The sequence below is a fragment of the Zalophus californianus genome, chromosome 13, assembly GCF_009762305.2.
Source record: "Zalophus californianus isolate mZalCal1 chromosome 13, mZalCal1.pri.v2, whole genome shotgun sequence".
In the NCBI taxonomy this organism is placed as follows: domain Eukaryota; kingdom Metazoa; phylum Chordata; class Mammalia; order Carnivora; family Otariidae; genus Zalophus; species Zalophus californianus.
Genome location: NC_045607.1, coordinates 3,037,680 through 3,064,520, shown reverse-complemented (window position 1 = coordinate 3,064,520; position 26,841 = coordinate 3,037,680). Strand labels below are relative to the sequence as shown.

Below are 26,841 nucleotides of genomic sequence, written 5' to 3'. Positions count from 1 at the left end.
TTAAAAACCCAGCTAGGCCAGCACAGCATGCTTCTGAGGATGCAGCCTTTTCTTTTCTACCAGAGAAGCTGCACTTTCTGGAAATTCCAGCGGCTCCAGCACCAGCCCCAGGGCAGAGCACTGAGAGCACAGAGGGGGCATGGGGAGCAGGGAGCGGGAACCCCATTGTCTGCCAGAAGCAGCTGGGCTCTCGCCCCTGAACTGGGGTCAGGAATGTTCGCAGCTGCAGACTCACCCTCCGCCCCCAGTCGGGTGGGAGCCAAGCGGGGGAGGGAGGCTGCGGGGGGGGGTGGGGAGCTGGGGGCAGGGGTGGGCATGCCCCCAGCTGTCCCCACACAGGAAAGCTGAGCCAGAACTAGGCGTTTCAGCTGCAGGCAGCCAAGCTCCAGCCACGGCCCCACCTGCTCAGGGTGCCCCAGGGAGGGCAGACAGCGGACGTGGCAGCTCACCTGCCCACAGCACCCAGGGCCCTGGAGTCCCTCTGGGCTGGGAGGACCAGCACCAACCACCTCACCAAGTGGGGAAACTGAGGCCCTCCCGGGCCAGCTGCCTGCGGGGTCCGTCTGACTGTAACGGAAAGAAAGGTGCCAGGGACAGCACTCCAGGGGTAAAACTTTGCTCGTCTTTTCTCCCAAAATAGGAACGGCCTCTCCTAGATATAAGTGGGGGGGAGTCTGGAACGAAACAAAAGCCCACATGAGCTCCAGCCCTAAAGCACCACTTACCACGTGAGGCCTTTCTGCCGTCCACACTCTTGACCCTGTATTTTCTGTTGCTACAAAACAGCCTGCTGGGGAAAACACACAGCTCTGGGCCCTGGCATTTCCTCGCGGGCACGTGGCACCCCGCGCCAGGCATCGGGGACCCTCCCCAGGCTGGGGTCACATGCTCCAGCGACGCCTGGCCGCTGGGCCTTCGGGGTGTTCCCACAGTTTCACCAGCACAGTCACACGGTGAGCAGCTCTCTCCTGCACAGGCCACTCCCACAGCTGAACCCAAGGCTCCGTGTCCACTACAGGGGGCATCCTGGTGGAGCCACCGTCCCTGACGGTCACCACCCAACAGCCTTGGGCAGAGATGGGTTCCAGCAAGTGAGAGTGGTTGGGCAGATGAGCGCCCCGGGAAGCCCCCGGCACGGTCCCCCACCCTCCTGTGTTCGCTCACTCATCCCTCACCCCGCCATCACCCCAACGGCCGCCAGGCCCCGCATGGTGCCATGCACAAGGGCACCCCGAAGGACAGCGCACCCCTTTGCCCACCCCCCACGGGAAGAGACAGTTAAAGCCAGGCTCCCAGGCCGGGCCTGAGAGGTGCCCGCCCACCCGGGTGTTATTTTCGAGAGAAGGGGGGCGGCCGAGGGAAGTGAGAGTGCAGCGGAGCGGCTCGGGGTGGGGAGGACTGCACAGCCCGCCAGCTGCAGAGCCACAGGGCAGCCCGGGGCGGGCCAGAGCGCGGCGACCCAGAGGCAAGCCCCGCGGTCAGAGGCGCTGGCGGGGAAGGCAAGATGGAGACAGACGCTGGATCGTGGGGTCTCAAGCCACGGGACGCCTGGCGCCCCCGGACGCTGGGTGGGAGGGACCGTGCCCCAGAGCCTTCGAGGCAGCACGGCCCGGCCAACAGCTGGAGGCACGTCCTTCCCGAAGGACGCTGCCCACTGCTCCAGTGTCACAGGAAAGAGTGAGACATGTAACCCAGCTGCGGGACACCAAACCCACCGCACAGAGACCCAGTCTGCTCAAGCACACCATGTCGCTGCTGCTTGGGGAGGTCAGAGCTGCCCCTCCCAGGCCCAGGCTGAGCCAAGAAAGTTCTGGCCCGTGGGGGATTTCATCATCTGGCCGCTAAAACGCTAACCACGAGAGACTGAGCCTTACTTCCCCACCTCCCCGGGTCCCTGGAGAGGCCTCTCCACCTCTGAGCAAAGGCCAGGGTGGCCCAGGGACTCAGGACATGCAGCTGCTCACCGGGACGCTAGCTCGGGGAGCTTCACCCCAAACCCTGTCGCCACGTGACGGCACTGCCAACTACTTCCTCAAGCCAGGAAATCCAGCATGGATCTGAGAGGAAAGGGGAAGCTAAGTGTATTCGGTTTCCTCCTCTCTAGGAGTCGGCTAACGCCAACAGTCACAGAACAGGGAGGTGCCCCTCAGCTAGGGCGAGGCTCTTTCCTCTCTCCAGACAGCTTACAACGTGGGACCTTCCGCCAGCCCAGTCCTGTGGCACTTTGTCAATCCGACTCCAACACCCTCTGTTTAGTAAAGGAATCCGGGCCCCAGGAAGAAGGCATCTTGGATTCAGAGAGACGGGGTCCAGATCCGGGTCCAGATTCAGGGTCCTAGACTCTGAAAAAGGGGTCCTGGACCCAGAGAGAAGGGGTCCCAGATCCAGAGTAAGGGGGGTAGCTGCAGCTCCCTCACGGTAGCACGGAGCCGGGCCAGAGTGTGAAAAGCCCCCAGGGCCAATACCAGCTGAGTAGGAGCAGAGCTGGGAGCACCAGGCAGGGGCGGTCATGGGGGGGAGGGGGTGCTTGAGCCACCCTGGAGGAGCCCAAGGAGGGGGAGGCAGGAGGCAGGTGCTCAGAGAAGGGGAGTGGTCATGAGGCTGGACACCCCAGGGCAGTTCCAAGGCTGACCGCAGATGCTTGCTCCAGGGAAGGCACATAAGCAGCCGGTTCTGCTCCATCGCCCACACCCCCGGCAGACATGGCTAATCTATCTAAAGACAGTATGTCCCCCTCCATTGCCAATGCCCCCGGCAGACATCACTAATCTAAGGAGAGTGTGTCCCCCTCCAACGCCCACATCCCCAACAGACATCACTAATCTAAGGAGAGTGTGTCCCCCTCCATCACCCACGCCCCCAGCAGACATCACTAATCTATCTAAGGAGAGTGTGTCCCCCTCCATCACCCACGCCCCCAGCAGACATCACTAATCTATCTAAGGAGAGTGTGTCCCCCTCCGTCACCCACGCCCCCAGCAGACATCACTAATCTATCTAAGGAGAGTGTGTCCCCCTCCGTCACCCACGCCCCCAGCAGACATCACTAATCTATCTAAGGAGAGTGTGTCCCCCTCCGTCACCCACGCCCCCAGCAGACATCACTAATCTATCTAAGGAGAGTGTGTCCCCCCTCCATCACCCACGCCCCCGGCAGACATTACTAATCTATCTAAGGAGAGTGTGTCCCCCCTCCATCACCCACGCCCCCGGCAGACATCACTAATCTAAGGAGAGTGTGCCCCCTCCATCACCCACGCCCCCGGCAGACATCACTAATCTATCTAAGGAGAATGTATCCCCCCTCCATCACCCACGCCCCCGGCAGACATCACTCATCTAAGGAGAGTGTGTCCCCCTCCATTACCCACGCCCCCGGCAGACATCACTAATCTAAGGAGAGTGTGTCCCCCTCCATCACCCACGCCCCCGGCAGATATCACTAATCTAAGGAGAGTGTGTCCCCCCCCTCCATCACCCACACCCCCGGCAGACATCACTAATCTATCTAAGGAGAATGTATCCCCCCTCCATCACCCACGCCCCCGGCAGACATCACTAATCTAAGGAGAGTGTGTCCCCCTCCATCACCCACGCCCCTGGCAGACATCACTAATCTAAGGAGAGTGTGTCCCCCCTCCATCACCCACGCCCCCGGCAGACATCACTAATCTAAGGAGAGTGTGCCCCCTCCATCACCCGTGCCCCCTCCATCACCCACGCCCCCGGCAGACATCACTAATCTATCTAAGGAGAGTGTGTCCCCCTCCAACGCCCACATCCCCAACAGACATCACTAATCTAAGGAGAGTGTGTCCCCCTCCATCACCCACGCCCCCAGCAGACATCACTAATCTATCTAAGGAGAGTGTGTCCCCCTCCATCACCCACGCCCCCAGCAGACATCACTAATCTATCTAAGGAGAGTGTGTCCCCCTCCGTCACCCACGCCCCCAGCAGACATTACTAATCTATCTAAGGAGAGTGTGTCCCCCTCCGTCACCCACGCCCCCAGCAGACATCACTAATCTATCTAAGGAGAGTGTGTCCCCCCTCCATCACCCACGCCCCCGGCAGACATTACTAATCTATCTAAGGAGAGTGTGTCCCCCCTCCATCACCCACGCCCCCGGCAGACATCACTAATCTAAGGAGAGTGTGCCCCCTCCATCACCCACGCCCCCGGCAGACATCACTAATCTATCTAAGGAGAATGTATCCCCCCTCCATCACCCACGCCCCCGGCAGACATCACTAATCTAAGGAGAGTGTGTCCCCCTCCATCACCCATGCCCCCGGCAGACATCACTAATCTAAGGAGAGTGTGTCCCCCTCCATCACCCACGCCCCTGGCAGATATCACTAATCTAAGGAGAGTGTGTCCCCCCCCTCCATCACGCACACCCCCGGCAGACATCACTAATCTATCTAAGGAGAATGTATCCCCCCTCCATCACCCACGCCCCCGGCAGACATCACTAATCTAAGGAGAGTGTGTCCCCCTCCATCACCCACGCCCCTGGCAGACATCACTAATCTAAGGAGAGTGTGTCCCCCCTCCATCACCCACGCCCCCGGCAGACATCACTAATCTAAGGAGAGTGTGCCCCCTCCATCACCCACGCCCCCGGCAGACATCACTAATCTATCTAAGGAGAATGTATCCCCCCTCCATCACCCACGCCCCCGGCAGACATCACTAATCTAAGGAGAGTGTGTCCCCCTCCATCACCCACGCCCCCGGCAGACATCACTAATCTATCTAAGGAGAATGTATCCCCCCTCCATCACCCACGCCCCCGGCAGACATCACTAATCTAAGGAGAGTGTGTCCCCCTCCATCACCCACGCCCCCGGCAGACATCACTAATCTATCTAAGGAGAATGTATCCCCCCTCCATCACCCACGCCCCCGGCAGACATCACTAATCTAAGGAGAGTGTGTCCCCCCCCTCCATCACCCACATCCCCGGCAGACATCACTAATCTATCTAAGGAGAATGTATCCCCCCTCCATCACGCACGCCCCCGGCAGACATCACTAACCTAAGGAGAGTGTGTTCTCCCCCCCATCACCCACACCCCCGGCAGACATTACTAATCAATCTACGGAGAGTGTGTCCCCCTCCATCGCCCACACCCCAGCAGACATCACTAATCCACGTGGCCACTGAGCAGCCACACGAAGGGCACCTCCCTGTCCTTCTCAGGGCAGCTTTTCAGGCAGGCCAGGCCCAGGCCCAAATCTGGAACTCTCCATGGAGGGCTGAGGGTCAGTCTGCCCGAAAAGCCAAGGGCAGCAGAGGGGAAATGGGGTGCTCTGATGGAGAGTCTGGCTCCCCCGATGAGAACCAGGGTGGAAGAAGGCTAGTGTCTGGGACCCCACAAAGTCTGGAACCCCCTGTCCGCTCTGGCCAGACCTCAGGAGACCTGGGATGAGAGTGCCCCAGCCCCTACCCCAGGCCCCACACTCAGGCAGGGCACCAAAACCATGTTCACTGCTGGGGGTAGGGGTCTACCCTGGAGCAGAGGTTCCAGAACTCATGGCTGGGCACAGAGAGAGCACTGAAGAGCAAGGAACCATCCCAGTCGCCCCCAGGGCCCAGGGGCTGGGTGGAGAGCAGCTCTGTCCCCCACAGTCACCGTCCCCCGGGGCACCTGGGCTGCCCAGGTGGGCCACAGGTCGGGGTGGCCGGGGACGCCTGTCCAGGCCCCATCTCTCATCTCTCTCCAGGCACGGGCAGGAGAGGCCTCCACCCCGACCCTGCAAGGCTCCTAGGAACCAGAAACTCCACCGTCTCAGTGATGATTTTATCAACAAGGAGGAAACGGAGAAGCCTGTCTGGGATGAGTGCTGCTGGGTCAATTAATTCCTTGAACGGTTTTCTAGAAATCGTTGTTTGTGATTTTTTTTGGTCTCCAATTCCATTCTTTGTTTACTAATTCGCCCTCTCGGCTTCAAGGTCACAGGGCAGGCTGGACCCACGGGCCAGGTGTTCCCCATACTTCCGGGCACCTTCCCGTCACCTGAGGTTCTTCCTGGCGGCTTCACAGGAAGCACAGCGAGCGGAGCAGACCCCACAGTCTGACACACCCCTCCTGTGAGGCCCCAAGACCCACGCCGATTTCAGAGCGGTCAGAACACGAAGCAAGTGTCTACCTCGGCACGCGTGAAATAACGTGGGCGGAAAGCCACCTGGGACACACGTGGCAGTGACAAAGCAGGCTCCCAGGTGGTGAGGAAGGTGACGGCCCCAGCTCTGTGGGGACGCGGCGATGCGCACAGTGTCCTCCCTGCGGCAAACAGACCAGTAAGCCTTCAGCACGTACCCATGTGCATCTCTGTTCCCATCCACCCCAGGGCCTGCAGAGGGCACAAACTGCGAGGGGGCAGGCCATGACCCTCCAGGGTCTGGAAGTAGAAGGCAGAGCCCAGACTCCCCTCAAAACCATGGCCCCCCTTCTCACAGCTGTGCCCCACCTCCCGGCACAGGACCTGGAGGCTCTCAGAAGCAGAGGAACGGGTGGGGGGCAGGGCACCCAGCCTGGGTCTCCAGCTTCCACATGGTGTCCGGCAAGGGAGCCCCATGTTCTGACAGCCCGGGGCTCAGTCCTGGGGTCCGCCCCTGCCCGAGCCCAGGCCTTGAGAATGAGACGCCAGGCGGCTGGCTCACGTGCGGTCCCCGGGGCCCGGCAAATGCTCCTCGCTGAAAAAAAATCAACAAGGCTGGCAAGTTACCCTCCCCAGAACCTACTGCAAGGTTGTTTCCTGATTAAAGCTTTACTGAATCAATAGCAATAAAGCAGTCCCAAAGAAATCAATCGGAAGGCAGGGCCCTTTTTAAGAAAAACCACTGTTTCCACAGGCGAAAACCTCTTAAAAACAACCCACACGACTATTTTGGGTTTTGCGGCAGTCTTGCTGGGTCTCTGCAAAGGCCATCGTGTTACCTGGACATGAATCACACAAGCGGGGGATGTACGCTTCCCCAGAGAGCCGGATTCCGACGAGCCGGCCCCATGCTTCTGAGTGATGACAGCACCTGTTTACAGCCTGAATAAATGGCGTGCTCACGAAGGCAAAACTTGGCGTGCTCGAGAACATCGTGATCAGGGAAGGGGAGTCTGAAATGGAGTCCCGTGCTAGTGGAAGGTGTTTCTCACCGTGGCCGGGGGCCTGGCCCTGCAGAAGCTTGCAGAGTTTGGCCCACCGAGGCTGGGGCCAGCCCCTCACCCCCAGGTCCAGCCTGGACACTGATGTGGTCAGCCACACAGAGACCGGAAAAAAAGCAGGAAACTCAAAGGCAGACAGAGAACACGACGGGGCGGGGCTAAAATGTCCCGCAACCCCGGTCAGGGCAGATTCCGGACAGACCACTGGGAGAGCCGGGCCTTCCCCGGGCTGCTGGCCAAAGGCAGACCTTGAGCCCCAAGGGCAAATCTGGATGAGCCCCACCAGCTCCCCCGCTGCCCAAACCTGACATCAGAGCACCCTCCTCATTACCCCACATCGGGGCCGCAACCAGCCCGGCCCCTACCTCCCCCAACACCCTGGAGCCCGGAGCTTCTCTCCCTTCCCCAGGCACAGGCCTGAAGTTTTCCTGCTGGGGTGACCGCATCTGCCTCCTCCCCAGTCTCAGCCTCCCGGATTTCAGACTGTGGCCTCCAATCCACTCCCAGCACTGCAGCCAAGCAGAACCTCCTGAAGCCAAATCCAGGACATCATGTTCTCTCCAACCCCCTTCTGTGACTGCCCGGCACCCCAGGCGAAGCCACCCACCAACCCACCACCCACTGCCCTGCCTCCCTGCAGCCTTGAAGGCCATGGCTCTGAGTTCCTCCAACCTTCCCCAGAGGTGATCGCTGCTCCCCTCGGGGGGCCTCCCAGACTCTGAGCTCCTGGAAGGAGTTGCCAGGCCACCCCCATCTTTCCCTCGCCCTGAGGGCCCACTGCTCAGGAAATGTTCCCTGGGAGCTGAACGGTCCACGTGAGCTGTGGGAGCTACAGGAAGAGCCCCCAAGTGAAAGGCCTGGGAAGAGGAGACCCGATGGGCAGCAGGGCAGGAAGGTGCCCTCCCCCAGAATCTGGCTGCCAGGAAGACCACCACCCCTCCCACAGAAAGGCCTGGGGTCCCACTGCACCCCATAGTGACCAGTATGGAGACCAGTGCCTGAAGGTCCCCAAAGCATACATCACATGAAGTGACAGCGTCCAAAGTACAAGAGGAGGGAGCGATTTCCAGGCTCCCGGCCTCTGGGGAAACACACCTGCTCACACGGCAGCACGTATCACAGGTGAGCCCACTGAGGTGTGGGCAGGGTGGGGGTAGGGGTCACTGAGAAGCGTGCCCAGGGGCACACAAGGCCACGTCAGCAGTGGGGCTGGTCCAAGCTCGGGCCCAGCCTGGCTTCTGACCCCACCACGACCGCCCTTCTTGGGCTGAAGGAGAAAACACGGCCAGGGCAGCCCGGGGATAAGGGTCCCCCGGGCCCACGCAGGCTGCAAAGACAGGAGCTTCTCCCCTGAGCCCCAGCCACGCTGAGCCACGCACATCAGCCGCTATCCTCAGGGACCCAGCAGGGCAGGTACAAAGGCTCCGGCCTCCCACACCCTGTCGCCAGCACGGTGGTCCGCAATGCCAAGTGCCCCTCCACGCGTGGGGGCAGAGGGGCGGGAGTAGCTGGGGCCTGCACCTCCTGCAGCAAACAGACTACTTCCCGAACACTCTTGTAATCCACAGCTCTGCTGCCCTGGAGCCTAGCTGGCTAACAGATGTTCCATTTAAGAAGCTAAATTACCACGAAATACACCCAAAGAGATGGCAGGCCAGTTTCTCCCAAGGTTTATTTGCAATGAGGAGGAGGTGGTATGTGAACATTCTATCTCCTCTTTTTTGAGAAAAAAAAACTTTACTACACACACGAGTTAAGAGAAAAAAGAGAGTGGTTGCCGGCACGTGAATTACTGAGGGAGGGTGTCGATGGCACCCCACGGCTCGCACAACTCAGGAGCCCAAGGGCACCACGTGGGACAGCATGCTGGGGCCACAGGTGCGCAGGCGGCCAGGAGTTTGAGCCCTGCCTCCATCCCCGACCACTGAAGTCAGACCAGCTCCTGTGCTCCCCAAACCTCACCCTCCAAGGCTCTCAAATGGCTGCCGATGGCCCCTGCTCTCCCGGGGCTGCCCTCTGCTGGGGTCAGGTCCATGACCGCCAAGCGCCTCCAGTACTGTGACTAATTACCACCACCAACGCATCGTGGGGCAGCCTGGGAGCAGCCTAGACCAGGCCCAGCATGGCAGGTGACACCATCGTGCCCAAGGAACGCTGGAAGTGGCTGAGCACTCCAGCGGGATCCCCGGCCCACCCCCCAGAGGCAGCCCGGGCGCTGGCCTGCACATCCCCGGGGCCACCAGATGGCAAAGCAGCAGCAAGGCTGAGGACCAGAGCTGCTCCGCTGGGCCCCCAGGCCAGGGCCTTTCCCACCCTGAGGACACAACCACCACCACCAGCTGGAGGCTCAGGCAGGAGGGAGGGTGGGGGACGGGGACCCCAGAGCTGGTCCAGATTGTGGTCCCTGGCATGAACAGAACCAGCTGGCCAGGGGACAGCCAGGGTTCCCCCTAAGAAGACAGGGTGGAGGGCGCCTGGGTGGCTCAGTCGTTAAGCGTCTGCCTTCGGCTCAGGTCATGATCCCAGGGTCCTGGGATCGAGCCCCGCATCGGGCTCCCTGTTCGGCGGGAGGCCTGCTTCTCCCTCTGCCACTCCCCCTGCTTGTGTTCCCTTTCTCACTGTCTCTCTCTCTCTCTCTGTGTCAAATAAATAAATAAAATCTTAAAAAAAAAAAAGAAGACAGGGTGAACAGAGCTCTGCAGGCAAAACCCCAGAGCCCTCTGCCACCTCCAGGACAGCCCCCAACCCTGCCCCGGAGGCGGAGGGCATCACCCAGACTTTTCTGGGTTGCAGCCAGGTACGGAGGGGGAGCCTCTGGCTGGACAGTGCAACGCAGACGGCAGACTGCACTTGGCCTCCTGCCCCCGATATCCACTCGGGTTCGTCCACACATGCACCTGGTTCCAGAAACGAGCCCCAGAAATGCAGCCATGCTTCCGAACCCTGTGTGGAGCCGAAGCAGGCGGGAGCACGTGCACACATCAGAGCTGCCTACAGAAGGCGAGGTTCGCAGCCTGGGTTTACTGGCTCGGTCGTTCACTGCCAGACAAGGCGTCTGGCCCCCGCGGCTCCCGCTGACGAGACCGTCGGGAAGCCCCCTGCCCCACACGGCCGGCGTCGGTGGGGACATCAGTGGGAGCGGCCGCAGGGAGGACTCCAGGAGCGAGCCCTCCCACGGCCACTGACATGGGGAAACCGATTCTCCCAAAGACACAGAGAAAACCCACATCCCTACTGAACGTCAAGGCGCCCCCTGCGTGTGCTTCCCGGACACCATCGTGGCCCCAGGGCCGCTGGGCTACTGCAAGGGGTCAAGAAAACGCCCCTCCTTTACCAAAGTGGCAGGAGGCCCAGGACTGGTGGGCCAGAGCACAGACGCCCGCATCAGTCGCAGGGCGGCTTCCTGCAAGAGAGATGACACGCACACACAGATCCCGCACCCCCATCCTGACGCCCGGACCGCGGGACCCCTTCAGATGCCCCAGAAGCCTTCCTCCCATCCACCCTGGAGGCACCTAGAAATGATGGTCCCATTTTATGGTGGGGGCGGGCAACTGAGCCCCGACACCTCCCATGCTCCCTGGACCCATCTTCCTTCACCCCAGCTCTTCTGGGCTGGGCCACCCTGTTTAAGGCACTGAGTCAAGAGCCTGGAGCAGAGACAGCCGTTCCCTGGCTCCTCACTCCTGGACAGGGAAGTCTCGAGAAATGCCTGCCTCCGTGCCCTGAGTCCTGGAGCAGCAAGGACCCAGGGCAAGAAGGGACCCAAGAAATGTGCCATGTGGATGGCCACGCAGGGCTAACTCACCCACCGGGCACCGCAAGCCAGCACTTTTCGGTGCCCAAATGTGTGTGAGGTCAAAGACAATATTTAAATATATAACATTAGTATTCTGCCCTTTACACCAACCCAGTCATAAAAGTAGGACTTTTAACATCTCTTAAGGAAGAGGGAGGCCATGGGCGAAGGCGTGCAGGGCCCCCAAGAGTCACGTGGTGGCCCTGAGGGCCCCCACCACGGCAGCGCGGGTTCCAGGCACTCACCTGCCACACACCTGCTCAAATTCCTCCCAGCCCCACAAGGGGGATGCTGTTTTTGTGTGGTCAAAGACACATAACAAAATTTACGATCAGCGACTCTGTTCATTTGCAGTGTTGTGCAACCACCACCACGATCTGGATCCGGAACTTTGTCATAACCCCAAACACAAGGCCATGCCCGTGAGCAGCCAGTCCCGGCTCCCTCCCCCCAGCCCACCTTCTGTCTGTGCTGGACATGCGCAGGAATGGAATCACGCCATCCTCCCCGACCCTCACCCTCTGGCGTCTGGCTTCCCTCACAGGACACCATGTCTCCGAGCCTCATCTGCACTGCAACCCCTTGTCGGTCAGGGCTCATTCCTCTTAGTGGCTGATCTTACTTCATCATCAGGACAGACCCCCCCCCGCCCCATACCTAGTCATCCACTGAGAAGAATGCTATTTTTTATCCCCATCCTACAGAGGGGGAAACTGAGACCCCACGACGGTGAAGCTCGAGGGCCCACTCTGGTCAGTAGCAAAGCCAGGACACCAGCCCTGAGCTCTCAAGGGAGGGGGAGCCCGGCCCCCTCTGCAGCCAGGAACACAGAGGCCCAGGGGAGGCAGCCATGTGGCAAGTCCCGGGGAGCCAGGTCACACCCCGATGCCCGGCCTCAAGCCTGCTTCCTCTGAGCTCCGGTGTGAAAACAAATTAAACCGAATGGCTCAGAGTCAGTTCTTGTGTGAAGCCCATCATCTGCAGAGGAAAACAGCTCAGATCTGAACGGTCTCCTCCCTCACTGAAATGACTCCTGTCCCCGCAGACAGATGAGCTGGGGGCTGGGGGAGGGGAGCCCAGACGTCCATCTCAGGTGTGGAGGGGTAAATTCAGAGTGGGAGGAGCTGAGGGGCAAGGGAGGGAGGGTCTCAGGATGTGGCTGCCATGAGCACGAGGAACCAGAACCTTCTGCCATCCCAGGGGCCCGATACAGGTTACGAACAGACTAAAGCTTCCCTAGGTGTCCTGTGCGCCCGGGACATGTGGTGACGGCCGCAGGAATCAGACACCCACTTGTACAGTTAAAAGCTGGGACGGTCCACGCTCCAGCCATGACCACTGTCACCAGGGCACCTCCCCATTCCTGGGGGACACGGAGGCCTCCTGGCACACAGCCCGCCACCCCCAGGTGCCAAAGCTCACAGGAACACTGCCACGAACCACAGCCTGCCCCGGCGGGGAAGACAAGCCAGACGTGGAGCTCTGGCGTGACAAAGGCCAGGGCAGGTGGGGCCCCGCCTCCCTGAGCTGCGGGGACCCTGGCAGGTGGCTTAGCCCTTGCACCTCTGCAGAGGCCCCCCTCTCCCTGAGGCCACTGGCCGCCATGTGCTCAGCACGGTGCCTACACCACCTGTCCCCGGCAACACCCTATGTCTAGGGGACATGACAATCAAGCAAACACCGGTGCAAACTGGAAACATGTGTCCCTGGGAAAGGGAGGTGCACCCAGGGAGACCAGGCAGAAGCAGGGCTGGGGCGGGGGAGGCATGGGAGCAGGCAGACGCCCGGAACCCAACCCTGCCCACCTGCACAGGGACTCCCGGCGACGCCCTCAGGCACCCACCCTACCACCTTCCACATCTCAGGGACGCACCTGTCATGCCGCGGGGGGGACACGCAAGCATCGGGGTGGGCTGGGAGGCAGAGAGAAGACAGGCTTAGGCGCCCCCTGCCCGCACAGATGGCAGCATGGGCTGGGAGGGGCAGCTGGGGGGCCCCACTCCTGCAAAGACCTGGAGGCTGAAGAGCCCGGCGGACAGACGGGAGGACAGGCAAGACCATATATGCCTGCCGCCTGTGAGGCCCAAAGCTCAAAACACAACAAACCAACAAACGCATTCCTGGCCTCAAGCTTAAGGTGACTCAGGGCAGACAAGCAGGTGTGTTGAAAATGATTATTTTAATCCTTCCATAAACTCTACAGAGACGAGCACATGAAGCCCACGGCTCAGAGCACCGAGGCAGGCATTTCTCGAGACTTCCCTGATCAGAAGGCGCCACCACCCAGGTCCCGCGGCAGTTCAAGCCCAGCCCCGCCTCCCTCGGTGGTCACGCGTTTGTTATTCTTGTTTATCTTTTGGATTCAGAAACCAAAACAGAGTAGCTACAGGATGCTGGCAGAGGGCGCAGTGAGAGCACAGAGGTCCGGGGGCCCCTCCGGGCTGCCCCAGGGCTCATCCTGGCCTGAGCAGGGCAGGCCTTGTCCGGGCAGTGGACAGGGACTCGTCCCACAAAGTTGGGTGGGGGAGGCGGCTCCCGAGCCCCACAGTGCAGGCGCTGTGCAGGGGCTGAAGCGTCCACTCCCAGGCACCAGACCTCTCTCCCAGTCATGTTGAGGGGCCGCTGTCACCTCCCCAGGAAGCCCCCCCTCGCAGGCCTGCTCGATTCCTCTGCGTCGGAAAGTGCCATGCTGTTTCTTCGTGAATCCCCCTCCTGGAGGTGAGGGACACAAAGTCAGGGGTCTCTGCCGCTCTTGCCCAGTGCCCATGAGCAGGTGACAGTGAATAGGAAGCAAGTCGATGACAGAGTGAGCCCCCTCCCAGCGACAGGCAGCAGGTGAAGGGGACGGGCCCACCCTGGGCCATCTGTGGCTTCAGGCACTGTGCAGCCCCCAGCCTCCCCACCCACCAGGACCGTCCAAGGGCTGTTTTGCAGGTTGGCAAGAGGCCCCAACCTCCACGTGGCCATGTGACCTCAGGCAGCCCCCTCGGCCTCTTGGTTCCCCGCCCAACTGGGTGCCTCACAGAGCCTCCTAACTAAGGCACAGGGGAGGGGCTGGGGCTGGGCAGCCAGGGAACCAACCTTCCCAGGACAGGGCAGGGCACGGCAGGCAGCAATGATCTGGAAGACCTGGGGAGCCTGTCTCTGCATCAACCACCCATCTCCTCCCTTCAGTTACCTAAGGGCATCCAGTTTTTTTTTTTCTTTTTTAAAGATTTTATTTATTTATTCATGAGAGACAGAGGAAGAGAGAGAGAGAGAGAGAGAGAGGGAGAAGCAGAGGGAGAAGCAGGCTCCCAAGGAGCAGGGAGCCCAATGCGGGACTCGATCCCAGCACCCTGGGATCATGACCTGAGCCGAAGGCAGACGCTTAACCATCTGAGCCAGCCAGGCGCCCTAAAGGCATCCAGTTTTCAAGGCCAGCTCAAATGCCATGCCACCTTCTCCACGCAGCCCTCCGCAGTCCCTGCCCTCAGGGATCCAAATACCTGTATCTGATAAGGACTAACACAGCCCCAGAAGGTGTGACAGCAAATCCTGCGTCTGTCCCCACCTCCTGCACCGTCAAGCACAGGAGCTCCTGGGGAGGAAGCAGCAAAGACAGGGCCTGAGACCCCTCCAGCAGGCGCCCAAGGTCACCCACAGAGGGAGGGGCAGGGCTGTTGTCCGATCCTGGGTCCTGCACTCCTTGGCCAAGCATCCTCCATTTTTCTCCACATCACCCAGCCACCACCTGCCTCCGGGGCTAAAGGGTAAGTGAAGAGTGGGAGAGGCCTGGGGGCAGGGAAGGAGGGAGGGTCCAACTCCAGGGCGCCGGCCGCCCACCCTCTCTTAACCACCATGTGGCTCTGCTGCAGCTGGGCGGCCAGAGGCGAGGTGGGGCCACCTGGATGGGGAAGGCGGCTGCCCCAGCCAACAGGAGCAAGCGGGCCACCCGGGTCTGGGGAGGGGCGCCGTGTTCCAGAGACTTACGGGGCCAGGTGCGAGGCAGGGAGAGTGCCAGGCCCGCGTTTTCCTACCAAATGCCCCCAGCAGCCTGCAAGGTGGCCACGGGCACCCTCTTCGCAGACAAGGAGACCAAGGCTCAGCCAGGCCTGGGACCCCGCCCCACTAAGGCTCCCACTGCAGCCCAGTGGCCGATGGCGTTGGACCCCTCCACTGCCATTCCAGGTGGCAGCAAATGTCCCTGCCGTTCCAGACATCAGGGGCTCAGCCCTGGGGGGTCCCTGCTGCCTCCCCTATGAGGTGGGGCTGAGGGCAGAGCCCCACCACAACCCCTCTGTGGATGAGACAAGGTCCTGGCCCTAAGCACTTAGCCCAACTTCTGGCACAAGGTGGAGAGAGCTTTGGCCTTGCTGAGCGCGTCCTGTTGGAGGAGCCGGCGCCAAGGGCCCTGGATACAAATGGAGATGTGAGAGCAAACCCTGGGAGGGCGGGGGCAGGGACCGGGGCTCCTGCACAGCCCCCAGGACAGGCCCCTAGCCTCTCAGGCAAGCCCACTGCCTGCTTTTGTACAGACTACAAGCTAAGGAAGGTTTCCACAGTTTTAAACGGTTGGGGGAAAAAAAGAATAATATTTCGTGACACATGAAAATGATATGAAATTCAAATTTCATTCTCCATCAAGTTTACTGGCACATAGCCACACTTACTCATTTCCAGATCGGCCACGACTGCCTTCACACCAGGAGGGCAGAGTGGAGTGGTTACGACAGAGCCTGTCTGGCCCACAAGGCCTAAAATATTTACCGTCTGGCCCTCGACACAAGACAAGCACCAACTCCTGCTCTGGGAGCAGGGCGCTGGTGGTCGGCTGGGGCGCTGGGGGGGAGAGGGGTGGATTCAAGGGGCAGTCAGGAAGGAGGTCCACCTGGTAGGGCCTCAGCCATGGGGCTGCCAGACTCGGGTCTGGGCCTCTGCCTAAACCCGGGCCCCACCACACCAGCCCCGACAGCGCTGCCCGTCCGGACATCCCACCCCTAGAAGCCAAGAAGCCACAGACACAGACATGGCCTGGACACAGGGCCAGGAGGAAGGGGCTAGAGGGCATCATGCTGCCGACTGCCCCGAGTAGGACCCACTGCAATTCTGGGAAGGATGACAGAGTCCCTCTCTCGGGAGGGGACACCCTTGGCCACCCTAACCTCATGCAAGAAAGACCTCGAACGAGGCACTGGGTCGGGGGCTCCCCGTGGCTACACATACTTGTCAGGCCTCCGGCAAGGCTGCTGCCTACAGACTTGGCCCCAGGCTCAGTGGAGCCCCCCATTCTCGGCACAGAGACACCCATGCCCAGGGCCCAGATGGCCTCCCCGCCGAATGCACGGCACGCTTCCAGGTTCCATCCCAGCCACAAACAATCCACTGTCCACCACTGCCAAGCGGTGCCTTCCCATGACCTGGGCAGATGATGCCCATGGGCCTTGTCTGCAGATTTCACACCCAAGCCTCGGGACCCCACTCCACACAGCCCTGGGCTCCTGACCCTCCTAGCCGGTCAGGCCCGCACTAAACATGGGACCCCGGCACATTGGCCTCTGCCCCCAGCCCTGCCCCCCGGGGTGCCGCTACCTCGACACACTCAGAGCCATAACCCCTGCCACGTGGGAAAGCCAGGGTTGGGGAAATCCGCATTTCTCCACTTGTCACCATCACCCCCCTAAGGAGCCTTTTCTGGTGCTTCTCATAATCCACCTCCCATAAGAAGCCTCAACACCACAGAGGTACCGTGTACCTGCTTTGCACTTTATGTACATCTGAGCTTTATACATAAAAAGAACATGATTTCTTCACCTCCAAAGATCTGATTTCCACCACCCTGGAGGCCATATCACCCCTGCTGAGAAGGCAAGAGTTCGTTAAAATGTATCATTAAACTTAATGTTATGCATTTCTTTTTAATTTTTTAATAGGATCACCAGAAGTTTTGAAAGACAGACGCAATTCGTGTGTTTCTATTTGGCAGCAGTGATACAGACAGAAAACAAAGACAAACATGCACACGGCACATCCATCTACACCCATCTACGCCCGTGCCTGCACACACACACACACACAAACACACACACACACACACACACAGAGCCAGCTCCCACCACGGAGAGCACCTGGGAGCAGGGACAGCCTGCAGCAGTGTGCACACCAGCACCCAGATCTTGGTTTCTAAACACCCCTCTTCACGATGGAACCAGAGCTCCTCGGAGACATATGGCTGACTCCTCAGCTGGGACAAAGAATAATACAACAGGAGTCTGGACATCTCACTCCAGAAAGGAGGGCAGTGCTCAGAAAATGCTGAGAACATGGGGCACCTGGGTGGCTCAGTCAGTTAGGCAACCAACTCTCAATTTCGGCTCACGTCATGATCTCAGGGTCATAAGATCGAGCCCTGCATCCAGCTCTGTGCTCAGCAAGGAAGTCTGCTTGTCCCTCTCCCTCTGCTCCTCCCCCCTCTCTAACAAATAAATAAAATCTTAAAAAAAAAAAAAACAAAGAAAGAAAGAAAGAAAATGTTGGGAACATGTCAAAAAGATGCACAGCAGCCGGCGAAACAGTTCCCCGGGTCGAACCGGAGACAACGTGAGCATGGAAATAAATGACAGTAACAGATTATAATGCCAGGAATAAAAGAGGAAACCATGATGCAAACTGGCAGAAAGAGAGAGGGGAAGGGAAAACCAGAGGTGCACCTTGTCCCGAGTCCCTTGGAGAGAAGAGCCGTGAACGACAGGGGACAGAGCGACGTCATGGAGAGGACCGGCAGACACCACCCAGGAGGGCAGCATCCCAGCAACAGGACAAGGCTAAGCCACCTGCTGCCTGCAGGACAGAAGCAGGAGTGGGAAGCATCGAGCCTGGTCCCCCAACAGGCACACAACCTGAATCTAATCCCTAGGGGACACACAGGGACCCAATGGCGGGACGTTCTGCAACAGACGCGGCCTGGAACCTGCAGGGTGTCAAGGTCACGAACACCAAGGGAAGGCTGCAGAGCCGCGCTGCACCGAGGAAGAGTGCACACAGCACCGCTCAGGTTCCCCCTCTGCTGAACCGGCATTTCTGGGGACACCCGTTGAGGCGTGAGTGGGACACCCGTGGGACAGGGCTGAGAGGCTGAGCTGCGCTCACCGAGGACAATGCCCTCGTCTTGCGGGCGACGCACTGAAACGTTTGGGGGGAGGGCACCAAATTTCCCACTCCCCTCCCCTGGGGTGAGAAAAACCTATGTGTGCACGTGGAGTTCTTACGAAAGTCCAATACGTTTTCAAATTTGGAAAAGGACAAGAGGCTTCCTGTTCCCACAAGAGCGAGGGTTCCTCGGTGCTGCCCTCTGCCCTGGTGTCGCACGCTTCAGCCTCAGGGTCCAGGCCCGGGCCGCCTGCGCTCGGGACCCCCGGACACCTGCAGGCCACCTGCAGGCCACTTCTGCGGCCCCGGGCATCTGGGCGACACCGCCGCGCACCCTTGCTCTCCTGGAAGCTTCATGCGAGCAGGACCTGGCCCAGGCAGCCCCCAGCCCTTCGCCAAGCACAAAGCCGGCCTCGGAATGAAGGAACACACGGGGCTCCGCGGGCCCCCGAGATGGCATCCAGGAGGAGGGACTCAGCCCAGTCCCCCTTCCAGACTGGGCTTTGCAGAGTGAGCAGCAAGAGCGTGGCCCCCACGTGCTGGGTGGAGTGAAAGCACGGCAAGTGCAGAGTTAGCGACATACCCCTGGTACACTGGGGGCCACGGCCAAGCTCGCCACGCCACACGACAAGAGAGTGCAATCAGAGGAGGCTTCCTAGAGGAGGGGCCTCTAGACTATCTCCTCCAGGAAGACCCAGGCGAAGAGAGGGGAGGTCTACCAGCAAGGGCAAGGCTCATAACAGATGCTGACAGCCAAGGCACGGAAGTGGGGAGCGACAGGCCTGAGGCAGGGACGGGAGGCGTGGGCAGGAGAGTAACCCCGGTGGGCCCCGCGTGCCAGGCTCCCCAATCTGTTCTCCGGGGAGGAGCCCTGCCAGGGCGCCGTGGGCAAGAGGCTGGGCAGGTGGTGCCCTACAGGTTCAAACTGAAGGTGGAACGCAGGGGCTGTCTGCCGGCGTCAGCAACCTCAGGACCTCCACGGCCAAAGACACTCCAGACACACGTGATCTCTTGTTAGGATCAGCAGATTGTGGCCATACCTAATTAGTTTAATTAAACCCAAGGTGGCTTCCAGGCATTTTGGATTAAAAAAAAAAAAAATTAAAGCTCGGCCTGCCAGCTCCAGGACGGCATGACAAAGGGGCCGCTCGGCTTGCTCTGTGAACACCTCCTAGCTTCCGGCTCTGTACACAGCAGATGCCCCATAAGTGCACATGCTCTTATGCTCCTTTGGGGCCAATAACCCAGCTGAGGTCAACTCGGAGTGGAGGGACATTCCAAACGCTATCCTCTGAAAACAGGATGTCACCATGAGAAGCCAGCATGGCCTTCTGGAACAAGCGGACAACATGGAGGCCTCTGAGCTGGACGGGCCTCCAGCCCCACAGACTGGACTCGCCAGCAAAGTAGCCAGATCCCCACGGAAAACAGGCACCCACCCCACACCCCATCCACCCGGAGGAAGCAGACACGCGGCAGGAGCGTCCATCCAAAAGTCAGCCAGACAGCTTAAGGAAGGCTTGCGGAATCGAATGAGTTTCAGCAATCCTACAAGAGACACCTACGCTTGTGATTTAGTTTCGCCTCTTCCAATCTGTGTCACCCGAGGCAAGTCACTGGATCTCTCTGCGCTGTAGCAGCCTCAAGTATAAAACAGGGATGGCATAGCCTCCCCAGGATCGCGCCTTGCCCAGGGCAGGACCAGTAAGGAAGGGAAGCCTGGACTCTTCCTGTGATCCAAGCACTGTGGACCAACAGGACATTTTCCCTCTCCCGCTCTAGGGATGATAAGCTTCCCAAAAAACAAAGAGCAGCCACACAGAGAGGCCCCCCAGGCTCCCCTCCCAAACCCGGCACAGCCGTACCTGGTACAGAGAATTGTTTCTTTCACTGTGAGTACACAGACGGAGCCAAGGGGTAGACCCAATGAGCGCAAGTTCACAGAGCACCTGCAGCCATCCCTGCACCAGCGACAGACACACAAAGATGGGGTGACCCACCCCACCCCCCACAAGGGACCGGTGGGCTGAGGCCAGGGAGACCAGCCCTCAGTCAAGACAGTGATCCCTGCCAGTGTCCAGATGACCATCCTAAAGTCGCTAACGTCAACTCCGCACTGCACTGAGAACGTTCCCTGCCTTAACCTCATGGAATCCTCAGAAGGTGGCTCTAAGGCGCCTACTATTGCTGTTCCCATTAAACAGTTGGGGAAACTGAGGGCCCAGGGGTAGTCACCTACCTGGAAGATGACAGTGCCAGGCTTCAATCAGCACACGTCCATGAAAACACACAGACACTTGCCCGTCCAGTTCTCCCTAGCACCAAGTCCCCCTCAATACCCCTTCACCCAGGCTGGGACACGGGGGGACTCTAAGGGACTGTGCTGCTGTCACTCTTGCTGCCCCATGGACGGCTCCAGGGACCCCAGGATGTCCCAGCACTTCCAGCACAGCGGCTGAGCCAAGCCACCTGCCACAGCCGGAGGGCCCCCTCTTCCCCACCCTGCCCAAACCCCAGCTGGAAAAGGGCAGCTCCGGGACCCCGAGGCCAGCCAGGCCCAGCGTCTGTTGTGTGGACCCACCCACCCCGGGCTGTGTCCCGTGCCCCAGCCTCCCTGCCAATCAGCCAGGAAACCCGCCAGGAGCCAGCAAGCCTGGGCAGCCCCTGTGGTTGACAGCCAAAGGCAAACACTCCCGCCCATAGCCAGCTCTGCCCTCAGCAACCCTTCCTGCTCTCAGTTTCTCCAGCCCAGCCCCCACCCCCAGGGGAGGGCAGAGGTGAGGAACGGGTTTATGAAAGTACTCTGCAGCAGGGCGCCAGGCCCCGGGGACTGCGAGTTAGTTGGCATGAGACAGCCTAAGGACAGCACCTAAGGGGAGTCCTGAGACCGCATGCCTGCACCCCCGGGGCTCCCTCAATAGGTCTGCTGCCTGCCTCCTTGGTCCTGGGTTGTTATCGCTGAGTGGGAGGGCAGCCCCTCTACCCTCTCAGGGCTCCTCTTTGTCAGCAGCCGCCCCCCTTCCTCCCCGAAGGAGGGGGTGCTCTCATCTCCTTGGAAACGCACTCACAGCCAAAGGGCAGAGGCCATGCAGCCCAGCCTGGAAAAGCCGTGACTCACTCCATCTCTCCTTCTCCCTAACCGGCTTTCCGATGTCACACATGAACGGCTTGTGTCCACACGGACTTGCCGTGGGCCACAGAGGAAGGGACTTTTACAGGGCTCACAGGAAGATCGATCCTGGACAGTGCTGGCCAGACCCCAGGGGCCCCTTGAGCACCCAGGACCCCTTCAAATGGAGCTGGGGGTGGGCGTTCTGTGACTCCAGGAAGGCAGGACCCGAGCTTCATTCTCTTCAAGTCTCAGCCAAGTTCCCTTTAAGGGGCCAAAAAAAGCAGCTCCTGCCGGCTGCGCAGACATTTTCCTGCCGGCCGGCAGCCACACGGCTCGGCCGCGACAAAGGCCACACTTGAGGGTGCTGGCGAAGCGACGGGGGCTCCGGCTCGCACCCAGTTGCGCGGCCCTGTCCAAGAGGAGGCGGCGACCCAAGCCCACCCGCTCTCTCCAGCCCCTCCGGCTCCCGCTCCTCCCCGACTCCTCCGGCCGCGCCCCGCTGTCCTCCACTGTCCCGCCACCAGGCGCGAAGCCAGAGGACGCGGCGCCCGACGAGGCCCCCCGGGCGTGGCGGGCTCGCCAGGGCCGGGAGGGACGCGGAGAGGGGGCGGCAGCGGCGGGCGCGCCGCCCGGCTGCGAGTCTCCCCGCACCCCGGCGCCACAGACCCGCCCGGGGCGCGTCCCGGCGGTGCCCACCGGCGGCAGCGGCGCGCCCCGGGCTTGGGGGACTTTGGTCAACTTCGCGCCTCCTGGGGCGCGCCCCTCTCTCCCCGCGACCGCCCGCGCGCCGGGACCCTCACCTGGGACATCTGCGGCCGGAAGTTGATGTCCTTGAGGTCGATGGAGCCGGGGGAGAGGTTGTGCAGCAGCTGACACAGGAGGACGCCGTCGCGCAGCGCCTGCGCCAGGTCGAACACCGCCGCCGAGGGCCACACGACCCGGTGGTTGGGCGGCAGGACCTTGCAGTCGATGAGCCAGCGGCCGCACTGCCGCCACTGCTCCATGGCGCCCGCGGCGGCCGCACCGCCGGCCCGCTCAGGGCAGCGCTCGGGCCAAAGTGCGGCGGCCGCGGGGCATCCCGCCCGCCCGCGCGGGGCTCGGTGGCCGGGGCGGGGCTTCGCGCGGGCGGCCCGGGGTCCCCGCTGCGCCGCCGCGCGTCCCCTCCTCTTCCTCCTGCTCCGGCTCCTCGCGGGCCGCCGCTCCCGCCCACGTGCGGCCGCGGGGTGGGCGCCGCGCAGCGCGCGGGACCCCCCTCACACACACGGGCGCCCCCGGGCCCCAGGCCGGGCTCCGCGCCGCGCGCCGCCGCAGCGCCCCGCTATCCGCCCCTCCGGGCGCCGCATACTGCGCTCGGGGCGCCCCGCGGCCGCCGCCTCTCCTGCCCCGCCCGAGACAAAGGGCCGGTGGGTCGCTCGCTCGGCGAGTCCGGGGCCTGGGCCGCCCTCGCCGCCGCCGCTTTGTTCGCCCCGCCTGCGGACTCCGCGCTCGGCGCCCGGCGCTCGGACTCAGCGGCGCGGCGGCTCTGGGGTTGCGGGGGCGCGGGGGGCGCGGGGGCGCGGCCACGGGCGGGGCGGGGGCGGGGCCGGCGCGCGGGCCTGGCGCCGCCCCCGCCCCCCGACTTCCTGCCCCGCCGCCCGCCAAAGTTGCGGAGGGCGGGGGCTGCGGCGCCGCCCGGGGCCCGCCCACTCTGTCCGCGGGGCGCCCGGACTTTTGGGGAGCTCTGCGCCCGGGGCGAGCGACCTCGCCGGTGGAGGGATGGCCGGGTCTCGGTCTCTGCGTTGGCCCTGCGGTCCCACTCGGTGGCGATCAGTCGGTGGTCCCTGTCGCGCTGGGCGCCTCGGCACGGCCCTTCGTGAAGGACAGACCCAGGAGGGGGCACCGACCGGACCGAGGCCCCCCGCGTCCCCTCGGTCCATCAAGCCGTCCCTGAGGGATAACTCGAGGCCCGAGGCACACACGGGCGGGGAATGCGCCCAGAACCCCCATCCCATTCTCTGCTCTGGCCTCGGACCCGAAAGCAACCCCCCACCCACCCCCGACCCCGCACAAAGGTCGGGATTCCCCCACTTTGTGACCCAGAGGCCTGGCCACTTGCAGCTGCCCAGAGGGCAAATCCTGGCATCTGAGATGGAATATGTGAGATTAGTAAGTGAGAGAGAGGGTTGGTCATGAGGCCAGAGCTGCCTGGGCCCTGGGTCCTGACAGGCCACTGGCTGACTGCAGGGTCCACTGACCCCGCCCTGAACTCCTTCCTGAGCCGCACCCAGGGGTGGGGGCCGTGTTTTCAGCAGCTGGCCTCCCCCCACCACAGTGGCACGGCTTCAAGGGCATGAAGAGCCATCTGGCAATGAAGTGATGTGGATCCCGGCTCAGCTCAGGAGCCGTGGGTTCTCATCACTGGTGTGTTGCGCCACCCTGGGCAAGGCACAGCCCCACCCTGAGTCTCTCGGCCATCGCTGGGGTGGTGGTGAGGCCACCCACCTGGACACTCGTGGTTGAGTTCTGGACCTGTGTTCACTGGGGCAGCACTGGGCAGCTGCCCCATGGCCCAGCCCCCTCCTTCGCTGGGTGCCACCCCCCACTGGTGAGTGCAGAGAGGATCCCCCAGGCCTTTTGCAGAGCTCAAATCTGCCCCTTCCCCGACTGAGGAGGAAGCCTGGGGGGCCAGGCCAGGGGCCAGCCCACGGAGAGAAGCAGGAGAGGAGCTGGCCTCCGGGACACACCCCAGGCCCTGTGAAGAGTGGTCACAGCAGGAGTAAAATCAGGCCAAGTGGCCGGGGAGCTCCAAGCTACCCTTTAGGCCTCCTTCCTTTGAGGAACCCACGTAGGGAGGAGCCTGCCTCAGAGGGGTGCGATTGAGCCTGTTTGGCCGGAGGCAAAAGCAGGTAACCCCCGCCCCAGCATCGCGCCCCCCCCCCCCCGCCAGGAATGGAACCACAGGACGTAGCCTGAACCCCAGCCCCTCCAGCCCCCAATCTGAGAGCCTTGCAGGCACCTTCTGCAGCGCCCCCTCCCCCTCTGTAGAGCTGAGAGCCTGGCACTCCATCAGAATTGTTTCTGAGGGGCCAAGAGGACATCCTGGAGCTTTTGTGCAGGGCCTGGGGCAGAATGGGGCTCCTGCAGCTCTTCACCTGGGGTGCCCTATTCTGGTGCCCCCTTAATGCGTGTGTCTCTCGCCCACAGGTAACCGCCTCAGCAAGAAAAGGGCCTCTGTCCTCGCCGCCTTCATGGCCTTCCTGCCTGGGCAGAGACCCAACCAAGATGATGAGCCCGGGCCTGGGACATAGGCACGCCCCCCCCTTCCCTGGCCATGCAGACGGTCGTATGCTGCCCCCTGGTGGCTGCGGAGGGCACTGTCACCACCTGGCTGCCCAGCTGGACGGGGAAGCTGGGGTTTAGCCTTGAGAATGGTCACACCGGGAGACTCAGACCTTGCTGCTGTGCGGTCCTGAGCCAGCCACAACCCCTTCAGCATTCCCAGTTTCCCATCTGGCATTGGGAACATGTGTATCTCACAACGTCCTTGGGAGACTCTGCAGGCAAGCTGGACAGGAATGGATGGATGGATGGATGGATGGAAACTTGGCAGAGACTCCCTCCCTGGCACTTGGTGTGGGTGTGATGAGCAGGTCCAGACTGTACCAACACAAAGTATGGATCAGAAAGAGGGGACACTTGTCCAGAAAACCCTACTGCCATCCTCATGCCCTGGGACCCAGAGCTATTTGCCAGGACCATCTGTGGCACACCTCTGGGGCGGGGGGCAGAGCTCCCATTGCATCCTGTGGACATGGTGCCCTGGAGACATGCTCACAGACAAGGAAATGGTACCCTTGAGGCCGCACTTCAGCTTGGCCCACGTTTAGCACAGCCAGTGATTTCTTCAGGGGGAGGGAGAGACTCGGTGCTGAGCATCAGGGCAGCCCACAGGAGAGCTGGGGAGCTGGGCCCCCAGCCCAGCGGGCAGGGAGTGCCAATACCAGCCATGTACCCCAAAGTAGACAAGAAAGGTCACAGCCCCCTCTCCCCACCTCACCCACCCACCGTTGCCCCCTTCCATCCATCCTTGGCAACCAGCAAGGACCCAGAGAAACTTGGGTGAGACCCTATCACTCTCCTGGCCAAAGAGGTACAAGCGAATTCTTTCCCTAGAAAATGTGCCCCCTCCCTGGATGACTTCATTTCCTGCATGAAGGAAAGGAGCAGCCACACCTGGCATGCTCCTACCTCAGGACCTTTCCACTGGCCATGTGTCCGCCCGGGACTCTTGTCCACAGAGCTCACCCCCTCACATCCTCTGCGATCCTCTCCTCCAGACCTGATTCACTTAGTCTCATCCCTCTAGACAGTGAGCTCTGGGGCCGCAGGGACCATTTCTTCCTGTCCCCAGTTCACGCCTAGCACTGCAGACTGGGCTTGGCCTGTGGTAGGGGCTCAGAAAACACTTAACTGAACGAAACACCAAATGAATAAACCAACAACTTGGCAAAGTACTGCAACTCTGATTTTTAAACCCAATAGATTTTCTCATGGAAGTCACAGACATGGGGTAAGTTGATGCCAAGGTTTACGAACCAGGCTGTGCCATCATCCATGGAGTGATCTGCAGCCTGTTCTAGCAATGTCTATAATGAACGAACTTTAACATCGTCACGTGAGTGTATAACAGCATGTTCTGTAAGACTGCACGGGCGTAGCACACTCAAGCGGGTTTATCCTGATGGCGTTCGTGATTGTAACCGATGCCCCCCCCCCACCGTCCTGAGGGCCACGTGGCCAACCCGAGAGCCACGGACGCTCACCTCACCTCCCTTAAGCCTCACGCAGTAGCCACTATTGTCCTGGATGGCAAAATGCAGAAACCAACACGCTGGGCAATTTGGCGAGCTGCCCGGGCCGCCCGGCAATTCGTGAGGGAGCCAGGTCCAAGCGCCGGGCCTGCCCAGCACCCAGGTGTTGCTGTTGAAAGCGGTTTCCATGCTGAGACTTTCTGCTGTTCCTTGACAAGCTGATTTGGGTGGGTGGGTGATGAGGGAGAAGGGAAAATGCTGTGATGTCTCTAGCACGTAGATACTGACTCAGCAACAGAATGCAGTGCTTGAAAGGCATGGACAAGCACACGCACGCGCACACACGCACGCGCACACACAAACCACGCACATGCGCACGTGAGCACATGCACGCACGCCCCACTGCAGAAATGGGGTGGTAGCCTGGCAGGAGCATCAGGTTGACCAGAAAGTGACTGCTGGGGAGACACCCTGTGTCTGGGCTGAAGTTGGGGGAGCTTGGAGGGGGGCACCTCCTGGGAGCCTGGTGGCTGTCGGGTCCCTGGGAGTCCCAGAGAGGCCTCCGGAGGCTTTAGGGCAGGTGGGCCCGGGTTTCCCGCTTCTGCTCCTCTCCCAGGACAGTAAGTCATGCAGGGGAGGACGGCCCAGCTGCCGCTTAGGGGCCCCGTGTGCACGGCAGGCTTGCACTAATGCACCCCAGCCCCAGCTGGGGGGCACTCTTACTAGATTTGCTGTGCAGGTGAAGCTTCACAGAGCTGAGTGACTTGCCAGGGTTGAATTCCCGTCTGAATAGGGACTCTGTCTCCTGTCGTGCCTCCAGCTGAGGACTTTGCTTTCGC

At 61.2% G+C, this 26,841-nt stretch overlaps 1 protein-coding gene and 1 long non-coding RNA gene across 8 annotated transcripts in view; one reads left to right on the top strand and one right to left on the bottom strand.

Moving 5' to 3' along the window:
• Positions 1-22,720, bottom strand: part of VAV2 (vav guanine nucleotide exchange factor 2) — a 170,655-nt gene extending 147,935 nt beyond the window's left edge. For 4 of the 6 annotated variants that reach the window (XM_027615347.2, XM_027615351.2, XM_027615349.2 and 1 more), the window contains exon 1: positions 22,013-22,720. In XM_027615347.2, the coding sequence (XP_027471148.1) occupies positions 22,013-22,216 (204 nt within the window). In that variant the 5' untranslated portion in view covers positions 22,217-22,720. The remainder of the gene's footprint in view (positions 1-22,012) is intronic. The other 2 variants (XM_027615350.2, XM_027615352.2) reach the window with 1 other exon arrangement.
• Positions 22,721-22,820: 100 nt separating this feature from the next.
• LOC118356192 lies at positions 22,821-25,705 on the top strand. Of its 2 annotated transcripts, none has more exons than XR_004819527.1 (2): positions 22,821-23,796; positions 24,396-25,705. It is a non-coding gene; the product is annotated as an uncharacterized LOC118356192 (long non-coding RNA). The 2 variants fall into 2 exon arrangements; XR_004819526.1 differs by having other exon boundaries at positions 22,821-24,097.
• The last annotated feature ends 1,136 nt before the right edge of the window (positions 25,706-26,841 follow it).